At 36.1% G+C, this 17,389-nt stretch overlaps 3 protein-coding genes across 3 annotated transcripts; 2 read left to right on the top strand and 1 right to left on the bottom strand.

The window, feature by feature from the left end:
• On the top strand, positions 4,304 to 6,827 carry LOC104771679. The gene is made up of 4 exons (XM_010496246.2): positions 4,304 to 4,317; positions 4,469 to 4,471; positions 5,141 to 5,468; positions 6,386 to 6,827. The coding sequence occupies exons 1-4, from the start codon at positions 4,304 to 4,306 to the stop codon at positions 6,548 to 6,550; spliced, it is 510 nt and encodes a 169-aa protein (XP_010494548.2). The 3' UTR covers positions 6,551 to 6,827.
• Positions 11,569 to 13,713, top strand: LOC104771680. The gene is made up of 3 exons (XM_019241954.1): positions 11,569 to 11,653; positions 12,587 to 12,833; positions 12,981 to 13,713. Exons 1-3 carry the CDS (start codon positions 11,569 to 11,571, stop codon positions 13,510 to 13,512), a joined length of 864 nt encoding a protein of 287 aa, XP_019097499.1. The 3' UTR covers positions 13,513 to 13,713.
• Positions 13,774 to 16,059, bottom strand: LOC104771681 (probable arabinosyltransferase ARAD2). The gene is made up of 3 exons (XM_010496248.2): positions 15,104 to 16,059; positions 14,530 to 14,895; positions 13,774 to 14,451 (listed from the first exon to the last, which is right to left on the bottom strand). The coding sequence occupies exons 1-3, from the start codon at positions 16,025 to 16,027 to the stop codon at positions 14,263 to 14,265; spliced, it is 1,479 nt and encodes a 492-aa protein (XP_010494550.1). The 5' UTR covers positions 16,028 to 16,059; the 3' UTR covers positions 13,774 to 14,262.

A 17,389-nucleotide genomic window follows, 5' to 3' on the forward strand; every position in this document is an offset into this window, starting at 1 on the left:
TTCTGCCAAGCCACCCAAGGGATCTTGTGCTTGTCTTTAGTACTTGACCACCAAAATTGCCTCATGGCTTTTGTAATCTGATTAATTATTCTTGAGGGAAGGAGAAAACATGACATGCTATAAGTAGGGATGGCTGTGACAATTGATTTGAGCAGCACCTCTTTTCCTGCAGGGGAAAGAAGTTTAGTGTACCAATTATCCATTTGATGCTCTGTTCTCTGTGCTAAATAAGAGAAAGCATTAGTCTTGTTCCTTCCAATGAATTCAGGTAAGCCTAGATATCTCCCAAAACCTTGCGTTTTGTAAATGTTCAACATGTGACAAATTTGCTGTCTTTTATTCGGCTCAAAACCTTTACTAAAAGTTATCGCAGATTTCTGAAAATTTACAGCCTGACCTGATGCTTGTTCATATTGATTGAGTATATCCAGCAAGGTTTTACATTCCTCCTCCGTAGCTTTGCAGAAAAGCAATGAATCATCCGCCAAAAGCAGATGTGAAATAGCTGGGCCATTTCTGCTCGCTTTAAACCCATGAAGTTTCCCTAAACGAATGTTCTCCTGAATTAAAGCAGATAAAGCTTCAGTGCATAACAAATAAAGGTATGGCGAGATGGGGTCACCTTGACGCAGGCCTCTCTGTGGGTTGATAAGACCAGTTGGGTTGCCATTAATAAGAACAGAGTATGATACTGTAGTGAGGCACTTCATAATCCAACTACACCAAACTTCTGAAAAGCCCATTTTCTTCATAACTGCCTCTATAAAATGCCATTCAACTTTATCAAAAGCTTTACTAATGTCTAACTTTGTGGCTAGATAATGGTGAACTCTATTCTTGGTATTAAGAGAGTGAAGGAGTTCATGAGCAATTAGAACATTATCTGTTATTAATCTACCAGGAATAAACGCAGATTGATTTGCAGATATGATAGTGTTCAGCCACGGTTTAAGTCTTTCAGCTAATACTTTTGATAAAATTTTATATGCAACATTGGCAAGACTGATTGGTCTATAATCCTTAACTTCGCTAGGTTGATCAATTTTGGGGATCAAACAGATATGAGTATTATTAATCCTCGGATCTAATTGATGATCATTAAAAACAGCTTAGCGAAGTTGAACACACCTGTTCGAACTGTGGACCAATGATCTTGATAAAAGCCAGGGTTAAAACCATCAGGTCCTGGAGCTTTGTCTCGCTTCATACTATGGACAGCTTGATGAAGCTCCTCCTCTGTAATAGGTTTGGTTAAAGCCTCATTCATTTCATTTGTGACACGAGGCTTTATATACTGTACCACTTGGTCAATGGAACCTTGATGTTGCGATCTATACAATGATTCAAAATAGTCAAGAATGACGTGCTTAATACCTTGTTGTGATGTATGTGCAGTGCCATTTGCATCTGTTATTACAGTGATTCTGTTGTAGTTTCGCCTTTGCTTTGTTTTAGCATGGAAAAAATTTGTGTTTTTATCCCCAGCTTGAAGCCATTGAACTCTGCTCTTTGTTCTCCAATATTCTTCTTCCAATCTGTATTCATTGGTTAGTGCCACTTTCAAGTTATTAATCTTGAGAAAGTCTAGAGGAGAAGAATTGTACTGTTCTTGGAGCTGGATCTTCAGTTCCTAGATTTTCTTGGCAGAGTTATGAGCATTTTGTGACTTCCATCTCGAAAGGCATGCTCTACATCTCTTTAACGCTTCGTAAAATTGATCTGACGGAAGATTATGACACGTATTGTTCCATGTCTTCAGTAACTCTTGTTTTATCTCTTTGTTGAATCTCCATCGATTATCATATCTAAACAGAGGGAAGCCATGTTTTTTCCCATTAGTTGTATGAACCAGTAAAGGCCTATGGTCAGATCCTATCCACTCAAGCAATTGAGCATAGGCCTCAGGAAAAGCCTCCTGCCAATCCGCAGATGCAAATGCTCGGTCTATACGGGATTGGATTTCATAGGAGTGACGCTTCCCTATCCAAGTGAATTTCCCTCCGACTGTCTTTAGCTCATGGAGACCAGAAGTGGAGATCATTTTTCTGAAATTCTTGAATGATGTTTCAGATCTTTGCGGACCTCCTAACTTATCTTCATTACTCTTAATATCATTAAAATCGCCTAGCACCAGCCTCGGCTTGCTTTTATACAAATCAGCCCAAAAAGACATCTTATCCCACATACTACTACGATGCTTCGAATCAGGATCCCCATATACATACGTAAGACAAAAGGTTGGAGAACCTGCTTCTGATATGTACATATCAGTATAATTTAGAGAGGGTGTGTCCAAAAAATCAATTTGCACCTTATCGCTCCAAAAAATAGCCATTCCTCCTCTAAGTCCATCCGAAGGAAGTATATAGCTATAAGAAAAGTCTAGCTCCCTCCCTAATGTATTCACATATTTACAACCATTTTTGGTTTCTATGAGGAATAAGATATCAGGCTTATATATTTTCCTGATATCTTTAAGATATAGAATTGTCAGGGGATTCCTCTTAAGCCCCTGACAATTCCAGTGCATAATCCTCATTTTGGTAGGGGTGGTTTCGGGGTTGCCACCCTCCCCTGAAACTCATTATCTTCCTCGAACCTTTGCTTTGTGGTTGATGCTTGATCTTCAAATGGAATGTCATCTCCCTTTCTTTTTTGACCTCTATCGATTATCTTTGATGGTTCCTCACGATCATCTTTTAGTTGTGGGGCTTCTTGACCGATAGTCTCTCTTAGTATGTCTTCTTCGTTTTGATTGAGAGGTTCACCTTGTGTCATTGGTTGGGTAGTCAGAAGCTTTTCTTCCATTATATTTGCAGAAGCTTCGTCTTCAGAGCCTATTGGTAGAGCCTTCTTTGTTGTACTAGTATGAATCTTGGATGTGGCTCCGTACTCTCTGGTAGTAAGAGGAACAAAATCAGGAGTAATAGACATGTCATCAATGTCTCTGATTCTTGGTGGTAGCATGGTCTTTAAAGTTCCCACAACTGGAGTCGAGGAATCAACATTGTCACTCATATTCTCATCCTCAGCCTGCTGCTCCTTTTGTAATGGTTCAAGAGCATGCCTAATTGCTTCATCATCGATCTGTTGAAACTGAACTGCATAATCACAGACTGACTCATCATGCCTTAAAGATCCACATCTAAAGCAGAATTTCCTTAGCTTGGGAAAGATGAAACGGATCATGATTGGTGCCTGAAGCGGATCAAATTCAATATACCGAACAAAGATCAGCCTGTTGTTGATATTCATACTTACATGAGCCCAAACCTCACTATCTGAATCCTCAGTTGCTTCATTAAATTTGACTTCGTCAATATGCCCTAGCACTCCTCCAACTTCTCGAACAACTGCTTCTGATCTAAAATCCTCAGGAATATTCATGATCTTTACCCAAAAAGATATTTCTGTTAAAAACGTTGGGAGATTACGCCTTGTCCAACGATCTATTGCAACCATCCAAAAGTTGTAGTGCCATGGTCCGTTTTCTAGAACTGTAAGCAGGTGATGTTCTGCCTTGAAAAAGAATTGGACCGTACCATCATCATTTATCCTGCTTGTTACTCGTCCTTGCAATTTCCAAGCTTTTGGCAGAGCAGCTTTCATTCCGACTGGTTTTTGATGTTGAGGATTTAAACACTTTACCACCAGACTTAATCGATTACTAACCTCACGAGATCGCATAGCTTCCATGGACATCTTCATGGGTGTTCTTTCAGATCCCAAATTGAGATTTTGCATAACTTCCCACAAATCTTTCGCCATCTTTGTGACCTTCAACGATTATAAAACCAGCTAAACCTTAATATTTAGAGACCGGCACCACGACCGGAGGTGAAAACCGCACTAGACGGAGAAGAAAATTGCCGGAAAAGTAGGTCGGTGATGAGTCGGTGGGTATCACTTTACGAATCGTCTAGAAGGAGAGAGAAAGTAAGAGAAAGGAGATATCTTTATCATCTAAGCTATTTTAATAATTATTTCAGTTAAATCTTAATAATTAATTGGAAATCAGGGATAAAATTGAAATTTTGATTTTGTTAAAAAATCGTGGATATGAAAATAACAACATTTATTATTTTGGGTTTTAAATGACACATTTTTATTATTTGGTGTATTTTTATTCCAATCCAAAACTATTGGATATTAAATGTCTAAATAAAAATAATTTCGGGTTTTTTTGGCATTTTTCCCAAATTACAACATATAACCAGAATAATATTTTCACATATAATTGACGTAAGTCACCATATATAAAGCAGATAATCTCTGTCATAAGCAACCGATGATATAAAACCTTATGGTAATTTCCAAGTATTTTAATCCGTAGACCTAATTAATCTTTCTTTTCCAATTTTTTTTTTTTTTTTTGCCTTTCATTTTTTTTTTTTGAACTTGAGAGTTTCACAAGGGGTGTTATTGTCGATCAAAAGTGTGTCTTTGTGTTGCATTTGGTATAACTCAGAGAGTCAGTGCTGATTTAAACTTCTTTCTTTTGTGCTATTTCCATATATTCCAAGTAATCTACGTCGAAATAGTAAATAATTTTGAAAGAATTACTGAAATGTTATCCAGAAGTTGGTTTATTACTCATATCTATAAATTTTTTGAAAATTACTCAAATGTTTAGTGTCCTGGGTGTAATTACAATTTACCTCTTAGATTTAGTTTTTCGATTTTGAATAAAAAAGAAAAAGATACACATCCGCAAATTAAAATACACATCATTTTTCATTATTTTTTACAGTTTCCACTGTTCATAGCAAAAAAAAAAAAAAAAAAAGACACCNTCGTCAAGTTGCTGTTTGGTTTCAGAACCGTCGTGCTCGCTGGAAGACAAAACAGCTTGAGAAAGATTACGGTCTTCTTAAATCTCAATACGATTCTCTTCGCCTTAACTTTGATTCTCTCCACCGTGACAATGAATCTCTCCTCAAAGAGATATAAAAAATATCCAAACATTTTTTTTTTTGGTTAAAATTGAAACTTTTTGTTATAATTCACAATTTTGTTGATCCTTTTTTGCAACTTTGTTGATCCTTTGTTAAAAAAATTGAAACTTTTTTTGCAAATCTTGAGATTTAGAGAATAAAACTGAAGCTTTTGGTTTTGTTTGATGCAGATTAGTAAACTAAAGACGAAGCTTAACGGAGGAGAAGAAGAAGAAGAAGAATGTTCTCTCCCCTCCGCCGCACCCGCACCCGCCGCCTATCTTCTCGCGAATCGCGTCTGGTGACGAAGATCGTTCCGTGACGGAGGTTTATCTCATTAGCCATGGTGAGTGTGATCTCAATTTAAGACCTGATTTGGTTGGTGGGAGATGTCATGTAGCTGCGCTTACTCCTAACGGTAAACGCCAAGCTAGGGCTCTTGCTGTTTTCTTTAAATCTCAGGGTGTTCGATTCAGTTCTGTTTACTCTTCGCCTTTGGATCGAGCTAGATCCATGGCTGTTTCGGTTTGTCAGGTATAAGATTCTTAAGTCTCTCCTCTTGGATCTAAGCTTTTAATCTGATAACGAATTTGATAGAATTGGTTAGCTGATGCTGAAGAAACTTCCATTAATAGGAATCCATTGAAACCACTAGATTGAGCTGGAGAAATGATACTATGAATGTTCACTATAAACAAAGAGCACTGTCGATGTTTAGTAACTATTTAACAATGCTTCGGCGTTGAGCCTCTTAGTGATGGTTTGTTTCATATTATTGTGTTGGTTAATGGTGAGCTTATCTTGTTCATGGTTGGGTGAGGGTGCACGATTCTTTCTTTGTTTGTTTGGTCTTCAAGAACTGTAACTTTTAGTGACACTCTAAAGATTCTTAGTCTCTCCTCTTGGATCTAAGCTTTGAACAAAGATGTAAAGGGTGTGCGTTAAAGTAGCTGTACTATATTGCCTCTTTTGTGCGAATTTTGAGCTGTTATCTAAGAAAATCTATTGGAGACGAATTTGATAGAATTGGTTAGCTAATGCTGAAGAAACTTCACTATTTCGGAATCCTGGATTCATTGAAACTACTAGATGGAACTATAGAAATGATATTATGAATGTTAACTACTCTCTCTGTCTCACAAAGATTGAAGTTTTAGAGAATTTTCTTTGTCCCAACAAGATTGATGTTTTGAATATTTTTAATAAATTTTTGTTTTAATGATTACTGATGCTGTAGAGTGTATGGAGTGTAAAAGTGGGAAGGTGGAAAAGTGAAAAAGTATTAGAAAAATAAATCATATATTCTCTCTGTCTTAATATGTGTATAAAATCCTAAACTTCAATCTTTGTGAGACAGAGGGAATATATACGAAGACTGATGTCTTCAACACTGTCTTTGTTTAGCATATTTACCAATGCTTCGGCGTTGAGCGTCTTAGTGATGGTTGGAGGAAATGAGTTTTCCAGAGGAGCATGTACAATCCTCAGATGCTATTATCGAGATGAGTCTTGGGGATTGGGAAGGTTGCAATCAATTAGAGATATATAGTCTCGAAACCTTGAGTTTGATTGAACGATGCCAGCCTGATTTTACGGCCCCATCTGGAGGTTGCTAATGCTTTCGTTTCTTAAACCTCTGCTCCGAGTATAGTTTCACTTTATGATTGACATTATGAACATGCTTCTATCATCATATGCTCTGAGATTTGAATGCATGTGATTATGTATTCTTTCTTTGTTTTCCGTAATTACATTATGAACATGCTTCTATCATCATATGCTCTAAGGAAGATGATGACCATTACGATAGTGACTCTTCCAGTGGATCGTCTGCTTACGAAGAGTTTCTTGACCAGAATCAGATTTAAAATAGAATTCAAAAATTTTGTTTCCTATAAATTTTGTAAAGCGTTGCATATTATTATTATACCATCACGTTTACACTCTTTAAAGATAGTTCGTGACTATGCTCAGTTCCAGATGAATTGTACTTGGGTATGTAAAACATTGATTTGTCTATTTTCAAAGTTATGGCTGATTTACGGTTAAGTTATGGCTGAGTTATATAATTTACATGGTTGAGTTATGAATTACAGAGTTATGAGATATTAGTATGTATTCTTCTTTTTTTCCTGGGTCTTTTGTTCTGTCAGATTCCTAATTAATTATCTATTTAAAACATCTCTCGATATCACAAAAAGTGTTGTTGGGGAATCGCAAAAAATCACTAATTATGTATTCTGCTCAGATTCACACATAATAAATACATAAAGTTAGCTTTTCTCACAATATATTATTCAAATTAATTAAAAATTTCGAATTCGAATTGCGAATAAAAGAAATAAAAGTATTTCTCAAACAATTGACTGATATGACTGAGTTATCGACATAAACGGCTGATTTATGAAATATTTGTAAATTAGAATTATTATAACTCAAAATTAAAATATAGAATGAAAAAAATGAATATTACAATCATTATAAGCAATAAAAAGTAATAATTATAGACAAAGATTGATTTTTACACAGTCTGATCAAAATGTGTAAAACATTCAAAACATGACATTTAGGGGTTAGGGTTAGGGTTAGGGTTAGGGTTTGAGGTTTAGGGTTCATATTTCCAACATTATAGATTTTAATATAACAGTTTGATTTTGGTTATATTGTGTTTGGTTTAAGGTGGTAATTTGGATATACTAATATGATAACCATTTGAAAATTTAAATTTTTTTGAAATTACTTTTCGATTATTTCCGGTTATGGGTCGGTTAGATGAACATATAACCAAAAATAATCCAAATGTTATCCAAATTAGGTCGATTAACTTAATATTACCGATAGCAAGCCGAATATAACCGTAATTAACCGAAAATAATGAAAAAAATAGTTTCCGGTTCGGTTCGGTTTGGTCGGTTATTTAGTCATTCTAATTTGAGGGTTGGCAGAGTTATGGTAAAGTTATAGCTGAGTTATCGTTTAGGGTCTTCTCAATAATATAAAAACGTATTCTTCTTTCTTTCCTGGGTCTTTTGTTCTGTCAGATTCCTAATAAGTATTAAAACGTCTCTCGATGTTACCAAAAGTGTTGTTAGGGAAGCGCAAAAAATCACTAATTCTGTGCCTGCTCAAATCCACATGCATAATAAATTCATAAAGTGAGCTTTATATCACAAGATATTATTGCAAATAATATCTGGATCTTTTGTTCTGTCAGATTCCTAATAAATATTTAAACGTCTCTCGATGTCACAAAAAAATGTTGTTAGGGAAGTGCAAAAAATCACTAATTCTGTGCATACTCAAATCCACACGCATAATAAATTCATAAAGTGAGATTTTTATCACAAGATATTATTGCAAATAATTAAATAATTATTATTCGAATTTAGAATTTTATTTTTCTAAAAGTATTTCTCCAACAATTGAATATTAAAATTATTATAACTCAAAATTTAAATTTAGAATGGAAGTATGTCTATTATTCGGTTAACTGATGGTTTGACACCAAAATATCGCTTTACGGCTGAGTTATAATCATTACGGGAAAACGAAAGGTCATGTGACGGCTGAGTTATAGTGAGTTATGGCTGAGTTATCACAAGAAACAATCTGAAAGTAAATGGATGATATATATGACTTTACGGCTGAGTTATAATATTTACGGGAAAACGAAAGGTCATGTGACGGCTGAGTTATAGTGAGTTATGGCTGAGTTATCACAAGAAACAATCTGAAAGTAAATGGATGATATATATGACTTTACGGCTGAGTTATAATATTTACGGGAAAACGAAAGGTCATGTGACGGCTGAGTTATAGTGAGTTATGGCTGAGTTATCACAAGAAACAATCTGAAAGTAAATGGATGATATATATGACTTTACGGCTGAGTTATAATATTTACGGGAAAACGAAAGGTCATGTGACGGCTGAGTTATAGTGAGTTATGGCTGAGTTATCACAAGAAACAATCTGAAAGTAAATGGATGATATATATGACTTTACGGCTGAGTTATAATATTTACGGGAAAACGAAAGGTCATGTGACGGCTGAGTTATAGTTAGTTATGGCTGAGTTATCACAAGAAAAATCTGAAAGTAAATAGATGATATAGGCTATGACTGGTAACATGTGTTACTATTGACTTAAGTTGAGTTATGGACTTAACTCAAATTTTATTCAAAAATGTTACCAATCACTAACAAAACTAATTTTTTTAATTAGTTATTTTATTTCTCCTAAATTATTATTTTTTATTATCATTTGAAATGAAAATAGACATAGACCTAAATTTTATTCAAAAATGTTACCAATCACTAACAAAACTAATTTTTTTGAAGTTGAGTTTGAATAATCATGTGTTATGGTTGATGTACAAGTTTGAGGTATATCCTTTGTAAAATTGTTAACTCAAAAGATTATTCAACATCATGGAAATTTTCATGAGTTAAAGATGTGGTAAGTTGAGTTATCTATTTTTTTAAGTAAAAAAAAAACGAAAATTCAGTTATATAATACCAAAAAATTATTTTTTCGTTTTTATTTAATTCATATATCAAGAAAAATAATTTTTACTGTTTTTCTTTTATTTAATAACTTTTTTAATTAGTTATTTTATTTCTCCTAAATTATTATTTTTTATTATCATTTGAAATGAAAATAGACATAGACCTAAATTTTATTCAAAAATGTTACCAATCACTAACAAAACTAATTTTTTTGAAGTTGAGTTTGAATAATCATGTGTTATGGTTGATGTACAAGTTTGAGGTATATCCTTTGTAAAATTGTTAACTCAAAAGATTATTCAACATCATGAAAATTTTCATGAGTTAAAGATGTGGTAAGTTGAGTTATCTATTTTTTTAATTTAAAAAACGAAAATTCAGTTATATAATACAAAAAAATTATTTTTTCGTTTTTATTTAATTCATATATCAAGAAAAATAATTTTTACTGTTTTTCTTTTATTTAATAACTTTTTTAATTAGTTATTTTATTTCTCCTAAATTATTATTTTTTATTATTATTTGAAATGAAAATAGACATAGACCTAAATTTTATTCAAAAATGTTACCAATCACTAACAAAACTAATTTTTTTGAAGTTGAGTTTGAATAATCATGTGTTATGGTTGATGTACAAGTTTGAGGTATATCCTTTGTAAAATTGTTAACTCAAAAGATTATTCAACATCATGGAAATTTTCATGAGTTAAAGATGTGGTAAGTTGAGTTATCTATTTTTTTAATTAAAAAAAACGAAAATTCAGTTATATAATACAAAAAAAAAAAAATTTCCGCTTTTATTTAATTCATATATCAAGAAAAATAATTTTTACTGTTTTTCTTTTGTTTAATAACTTTTTTAATTAGTTATTTTATTTCTCCTAAATTATTATTTTTTATTATCATTTGAAATGAAAATAGACATAGACCTAAATATGATAGGATTTTAAATATTATGGCATGAATGTAGTTAATTTTTTCATTTGCAATGTAACAAAGAAGTTTAGTTAACAATGTAACTCAGCCACAACATGAAAAACATTACAGTAATTAAAAAGCAAAAAAAATTGCTGCCAAACTCAGCCGCTTCGTCAATTGAAAATATGTAACTCAGCCGTATCGTTTGATAAGTCAGCCGTAACTGAATAACATTCTAGTAATTAATCTTTTGTTAATAAGTCAGCAGTCAAACGGCTGAGTTGTCGATAAGTCAGCCTATGACGGCTGAGTTATAGTTAGTTATGGCTGAGTTATCAAAAGAAGAATCTGAAAGTAAATAGATGATATAGGCTATGACTGGTAATATGTGTTACTATTGACTTAAGTTGAGTTATGGACTTAACTCAAATTTTATTCAAAAATGTTACCAATNTAACCATCTGGTGAAAACTCAGCCGTAACTACAGCTGAGTTATGCGCATAATTCAGCCAGATTTAATAAGTCAGCCGTAACCTTTGCCTGACTTATGCACATAACTCAGCTAGATTTTAATAAGTCAGCTGTCCGCTCTTACTCAAATGTTTTTCCAATAACTCAGCCGCAACATACTCTGTAACGCGTTACGGCTGAGTTATGGTTACACGTCAGCGATTTCTGACGTGGCGTCTGACGTGGCAACGACATTTTTGTAATTACGTTTTTCCGGTAACATAAAACAGGGGCACGCTCGGTATTTTGAAAATACCCGAAACATTCTAGTAATAAAAAAGTTTTTTGTAGATTCTAGTAATATTACCTAAAATGAGTAACATTTGAATAATTCACCCAATAATTTTAGACAAATCCTTCCAAACCATCCCCGGGAGACAGCATCAATGAATTAGAAAAAGTCCGTGTACCATCACCACCATCCAGATATATTTGAATGTTGCTGACTTGTAGTTTTCAACTACTCTTCTTTTAGACTGTTTGGGAAAAACTATTTTTGCGTTGCTACTTCTCTGCTTACTGATAATGTTGATGTCATCCTCATGCAATTGAGGAATTGTTTACCACGTTTCCCATAATGATTTTGTGATATTGCTTTTATAACCTTTGTTACTAACGTTGAAGTTAAAATTAAATTGTATTTTTATGTGTATGTTAGACAAGTGGAGTATTGTCAACGCTAATCAACCAACAACCATGGCCGATGCCTCCCCTCAAGGTGGATCCAATCCCCAACCCCGCCCACGCCGCCGCCTTATTCCTCGTCCTCAGGTTTTCATCAGTTTCCGAGGAGAGGACGTGCGCAACTACTTTCTAAGAATGGTCGTGATGATCTTAGGATTTCGAAAGATTAACTGGTTCACATATACCCGCTTACCAGTAGGGGAGAATTTAGAAGAACTCTTCACGGAGATCAAAAAGTCAAAAGTCGCTATTGTTATCTTCTCCAAGAGGTACCCAGACTCTAAATGGTGCATGGAAGAGCTTTCCATTATTAAATTTGGGCTTATCATGGGCTTCTAACTAAAAACCAATTGGCAATTAGTAGATTGACCCTAACCCTTTATATATTAATGATAGTCCCTTCAAACTTCAGATGTGGGACTTGGATTGTATCCAACAATCTCCTCTTCAATCCAAGGACCACGCCTCCTCGAGATGACAACTCCATCTCGAACCGATCCCACTTGGACCGATAATAAACCCCTTCTTGGGCCCCCATTACTCGGGTTAACAAGAGGCATGTCCTTATCCACTTTTTCTAAATCCACCAAGATTTTTAACCTTGGGCTCTGATACCATATTAAATTTGGGCTTATCATGGGCTTCTAACTAAAAACCAATTGGCAATTAGTAGATTGACCCTAACCCTTTATATATTAATGATAGTCCCTTCAAACTTCAGATGTGGGACTTGGATTGTATCCAACAATCTCCTCTTCAATCCAAGGACCACGCCTCCTCGAGATGACAACTCCATCTCGAACCGATCCCACTTGGACCGATAATAAACCCCTTCTTGGGCCCCCATTACTCGGGTTAACAAGAGGCATGTCCTTATCCACTTTTTCTAAATCCACCAAGATTTTTAACCTTGGGCTCTGATACCATATTAAATTTGGGCTTATCATGGGCTTCTAACTAAAAACCAATTGGCAATTAGTAGATTGACCATAACCCTTTATATATTAATGATAGTTCCTTCAAACTTCAGATGTGGGACTTGGATTGTATCCAACATCCATTATAGACGAGCTAGCGAGAGACGGCAAACTTAAAGTTGTCCCAGTCTACTACAAGGTGAGCCACAGCGAAGTGAAACACTTCCAGGGAGAGTTCGGCGAAAGTTTCGAAAGATTGAAAGATAAATATGAAATCAAAGAACCAGAGAATATCTTGAAATGGAAAGCTTCTGTGGAGTCAATCGCAAAGAGAAAAGGCTTGCTCTCTTACATTCGCGGGTATTGATTTCTATAATAATCATTAGTAACGATTAATTACGGTCTAGTTAGTTAGAATACAACTATGGCGATCTTTACGTTTGAATATTTAGAATCTTTACCTTACTTTGTTTATTTTTATATTTTGTTTACGACTCTGTGTTGCAGCAAAGTTCCAGCGCCTCTTCATTCCCAGATCGTTGATGCTGTTATAGCTTACCTAAACAAAATGCCAGGTGGAAAGGTCAAGCCCCTGGACACTAAATTCACGGTGATAGACGTGTTCATTTTGGCCTTTGTTGTAGCTTTTCTTTGTCGCTACATCATATCCCCTCTGTTTTTCAACAATGCGGATTTTTTAAATAATCGGAAGTGGCTGTTTGGTTTCCCGACAGCTGTTGCTTTCTGGTTCCACAACAACAACAAGAATGATCAGAACAACCCACCTCATAGCACAACCACACCAACCCCTTCCAACACCGAACCACCACCATCTCCTGGCACCAGACCAAGCCCTTCTAACTTTAAACCACCACCACCTCCTTTCACTAGACCAAGCCCACCACCTCCTTTCACCAAACCAAGCCCTTCTAGCTTCAAACCACCACCTCCTCCTTCCTCTACCAGACCAACCCCTTCCAGCTTCAAACGAAGACCACCACCTCCTCGCACCGAAACACCACCAACACCATCTCCTTAATCGGTTGACCTAGTTATTGGAGACATTATATAAGTAGGAAATTGTATGTTTGTTGTTGGTTTGTATGTTGTTTGATATACACATGTGTGTGTGTTTATTACCTTCAGAATAAGTGTTGCTTGCTATATTACTTGATTCTCGTTGTCCAAGACACCTTGGTAGCCTTGTATGTCTTTTATGAACACATTTCTTTTCCATGGATCCTTTCTTGTTAGGTGATAAGGCTTGCTACTAGTTTTGCTTGCTTGCTTAATTATCTTCTGTCATAGATGATCACTTTTATTAAGTTGTGTTAGTCAAATGTACAAAGTGTATTCACAACCTTAAAGCAGTTCACACTATTTGGTTGTACATTACATCTATGTATAATTGTTATTTACTACCATATAGAAAAAAAAAAAAATAGAGCTGTCCTGTTTTACTCTGTCAGTCCTGTGGTCTAATTCTCCTCTGCTTTTCCCTTATACGAAAAATTTCGAGACGGGTAAGTGGATCTTATGCTTCCGTTATCCTGATCTTGTCTGGCAAATTTAGGATAAAGTCGATCAGAACAAACCACCAACAACAAGTTTCACCAGGCAACAGCGTCATTCATAGCTTGGTTTAGGAAACGTTTTCTTTGTCCTTCCAGTCTTTGATTCATCATTAATAGTGCGATCGCTTGTTAATCCATTGTGGATTCCAGTAAGTCCTGAACAAATAATGTACTTACTGTACTTGGTTCAGTTTTGCGAAAGGCTTAAAAACCTACTAGACACCATGGATGATCCCGGTCAGGTTTGAGCATAAACAAGAACATTGTGGGACACTTCCTTCTCTCTTGATCATGCGCTTCTCTCGATTGATCATCAGTTTGATTAGCGGTATCTTCTGAGTAACTTGTCTCCAGATTTCGTTCACACTTCCATTTGGATGCGTATAGTCGAAATATCGCCTAACCTACACGAATCAGGTCCAAAAATTTCACATATTTGTTTTCAGGAACTCCAAGAAGACAAAGCAAGAAACTCTTCTTACCTCTTTCATCGTCTTTTGGTACTTTATAATCTTCTCTGGTTTCACTTTCCTCAGCTTCTTAACCACAAACCCCGGTTTCAACGCAGCATCACTCCTCAAGAATAAAGAGAACTTTCTGTAGTCTATAACATCTTCAAAAGGTAGCTCAATGCCATCACTTACAATCACCGGAACACATAAACTGGCAATTGAATCAAATAATCTGCAAGCAGAAGGAGTATCACCAGCTGGATGTAGACAAAACTTAGAAGTATGCATTCCTTGTTTAGCTGCACGCCTATTCTCTCTTGTTTGAGTTCCATGTTTGATCACAACATCGTCTTCATTCTCAAGCAACTTGAAAAGCAAATCTCGGACTCTTCCTCCCTGTCAAACACACACAGCAGAACACATTATAGAACAAACATTGTCAAAATCAACATCCGTGTTAGGCGGCAATCACACAAATGGGCAAACAAGAACACTAACTAGTAACCATGGCGGGATTCTCTATATCTACCTCAGAAGTACTCAACTTCTAAAAACACTATTCCAAAATCAAGATTCAAGAACAATGAAGATCACTAAATCTTACATCTTTACGATATCGATGTCCCATGAAGAACAACAAGTTGTTCCTATGCTTTACTCCAAGCTCGCCTTCATAAGCATCAATCCTATGAGAATAAGGTATGATTACGTCTTTCACAAGCGACCCTTGGTCAGCTCTTAACCGGCCAAAATCGGCCACAAGCAAAACCGCATTCTTGACCCGATCCATGACCCGTTTCAACGCATACGGGTCACCTGCAACAATCACGTGATTCCTCCCGTTGTTCCTCCTCCACCACACTTGACCTTCCAACCAACCCACCAAACTCTCCTGCATCTCCTCATCACTGTACCCAAACCCGGATCCAGAGTTACCGGGTCGACCCGAATTCACAATCAAGCTCAGAGAAGAGAAAGCTGAGACATAGAACAAATCCGCCTCAGCCGGATGGAAAACCCTGACAATCGGAGACCCGACCCGTTCGATTTCAGGTCGGGTAAGATCCGAGAAGAGATACCACTCATGCATATGCTGATGACCCGGATATTTCAACCCGGTGACGTCATCAATTTTCTTATCTCCGCCGCGAGCTAAGCCGTGTTGCTCGATAACTCCGTAAGTAAAATTCGTCGGCAAGTCGTACATGTAAACCTTCGTTTTACTCGAATTCCCCGAAAAATCGAAACTTTCTCGGGAATCTGAGCCAGAATCAGAGTAAAAGCTTGGGTAGAAGAAGGTGTTAACAAAGACGAAGACTAAGAAAACAGAGAGAAACGAAAGACTGAACTTCTTGGAAGATGAATTATTATTACTGTTGGGTTTTCTGATTTTGGGGTTTAATCTCTCTTTCATCTTTGTGAAAGTTTTCTCTTTTACACTTCCTTCTTCAGTCGAAGAAGAAGAAATTGAGTATTTGAGTTTCGTTTGGGAAAGATAAATAAATATCATGAAGATAGAAAAGCTCATTCATATTCACGAGACACGAGTGAGTATTCGAAGTCTTCTTGAGGAAATCGACGTTTGAAGTTCAAATTAAATTAAATTAAATTGAAGCACGATTTTATTCATTAAAAAAAACCTTTTGAGAGAGAAAATCGGGCGAGTGGTTTCCACGCGCGGCGATTTTTTCTCTCCCAGATTCTTCTTCTTCTAATCACAACCTCTTGCTCCGTCGTTGGGGGTTCTCCGTCGATTCCGGCGACGACGAGAGCCCAAGGCTCATGGTGCTTCATCGATTAACCGCTGCATCAATCCGGTGAAAGATTCGTAGTCGAAATCAAGGGAGCAGTGGAAGGGAGAAGCTTCCTCGACACACCAACGGTAAGAGCTCTATCGGCGGTGGTGCGACGAGGAGTAGAAAAGGGAGATTCACGGCAAGGATCGAGAGAGAAGGTGGTTAGATCTGAAACTCGGAGATTCTGGAGGTTTCTCAGGGTTGTTGTTCGATGGGGGAGGTCGTCTACGGCAAGGAGGAGCTAAGCCACCGTCGAAGGGTTCAGATCTACTCCCTACCGCCTATCTCTTCTCACATGTGAGCCTGTTTCTCTTCGACAATGAAAGCTCGGCTCTTTTCTTCCTCCTCGAAGCTGCTCTACGGTGGCGGGATGGCAACGGATCTTGGATCACCATCTCCGTTTGACTCGCGTCGTCCAGGCTCGTCGGAGGACCTGTTCCGACGAGCATCCGCAAAATTTTGGGCGGCGGCTGCAACTGTGTTCTTCAGTTGCAGAATTAGGGTAAACGAAATCCGGTTTGATTCTGGTTCGTGTTTTAAACCTGGGTCAATTTTGATTCACGGTTTTTTATTTGGTTTGATGTAAGCGGTTTAAGCCCTTTGGGAATTGTAATGGGCTAAATCCGGAAATAGCCCATTGGGCATTTATTTATAAAAATTGAATACGCTTTAACAAAAAAAAAAAAAAGTTCAAATTAAATTTTTGTCGATTTAATATTTTAAGTCGGTACCTAGTGACTAGGGCTACTACCTACAGCTGTTATGAAATGTGTATAAAACAATTTTTTTTCTCGGTGAATTTTTATAATGTTAAATGTCGTATTTAATTCATTATTTGACCGCAAAAATATAATCAATATTTGCATTCTAACACACTTTTCTATAAAAAAAATTGCATTCTAACACACTTTGGACTAACACATATTTCTGTTATTTTTTATTTTTTACTTTATTTTCTTTCTCACCCTCTCTAACTCTCTCTCAATTTCCAAATAATTTTTATTTTATTCGTTTATCTTACTCTCTCTCTTTGATATATGTGTTTGAATAATCTTGAGTAGTGAATAACAATATATATATATATATATATATAT

Source organism: Camelina sativa, chromosome 20 (genome assembly GCF_000633955.1).
Source record: "Camelina sativa cultivar DH55 chromosome 20, Cs, whole genome shotgun sequence".
Taxonomy (NCBI): domain Eukaryota; kingdom Viridiplantae; phylum Streptophyta; class Magnoliopsida; order Brassicales; family Brassicaceae; genus Camelina; species Camelina sativa.

Excerpts from the sequence above, each read along its gene's own strand:
- LOC104771679 (XM_010496246.2), top strand. Across the intron at positions 5,469-6,385 it reads TGGCTGTTTCGGTTTGTCAG|GAAATGAGTTTTCCAGAGGA; the intron begins GTATAAGATTCT and ends TGATGGTTGGAG.
- LOC104771680 (XM_019241954.1), top strand. The coding sequence starts at position 11,569 with ATGGCCGATGCCTCCCCTCAAGGTGGATCCAATCCCCAACCCCGCCCA. Across the intron at positions 11,654-12,586 it reads TCGTCCTCAGGTTTTCATCA|ATGTGGGACTTGGATTGTAT; the intron begins GTTTCCGAGGAG and ends TTCAAACTTCAG. Across the intron at positions 12,834-12,980 it reads TTGCTCTCTTACATTCGCGG|CAAAGTTCCAGCGCCTCTTC; the intron begins GTATTGATTTCT and ends TCTGTGTTGCAG.
- LOC104771681 (XM_010496248.2), bottom strand. The coding sequence starts at position 16,027 with ATGAGCTTTTCTATCTTCATGATATTTATTTATCTTTCCCAAACGAAA. Across the intron at positions 14,896-15,103 it reads GACATCGATATCGTAAAGAT|GGAGGAAGAGTCCGAGATTT; the intron begins GTAAGATTTAGT and ends TGTGTTTGACAG. Across the intron at positions 14,452-14,529 it reads ACCAAAAGACGATGAAAGAG|GTTAGGCGATATTTCGACTA; the intron begins GTAAGAAGAGTT and ends TGATTCGTGTAG.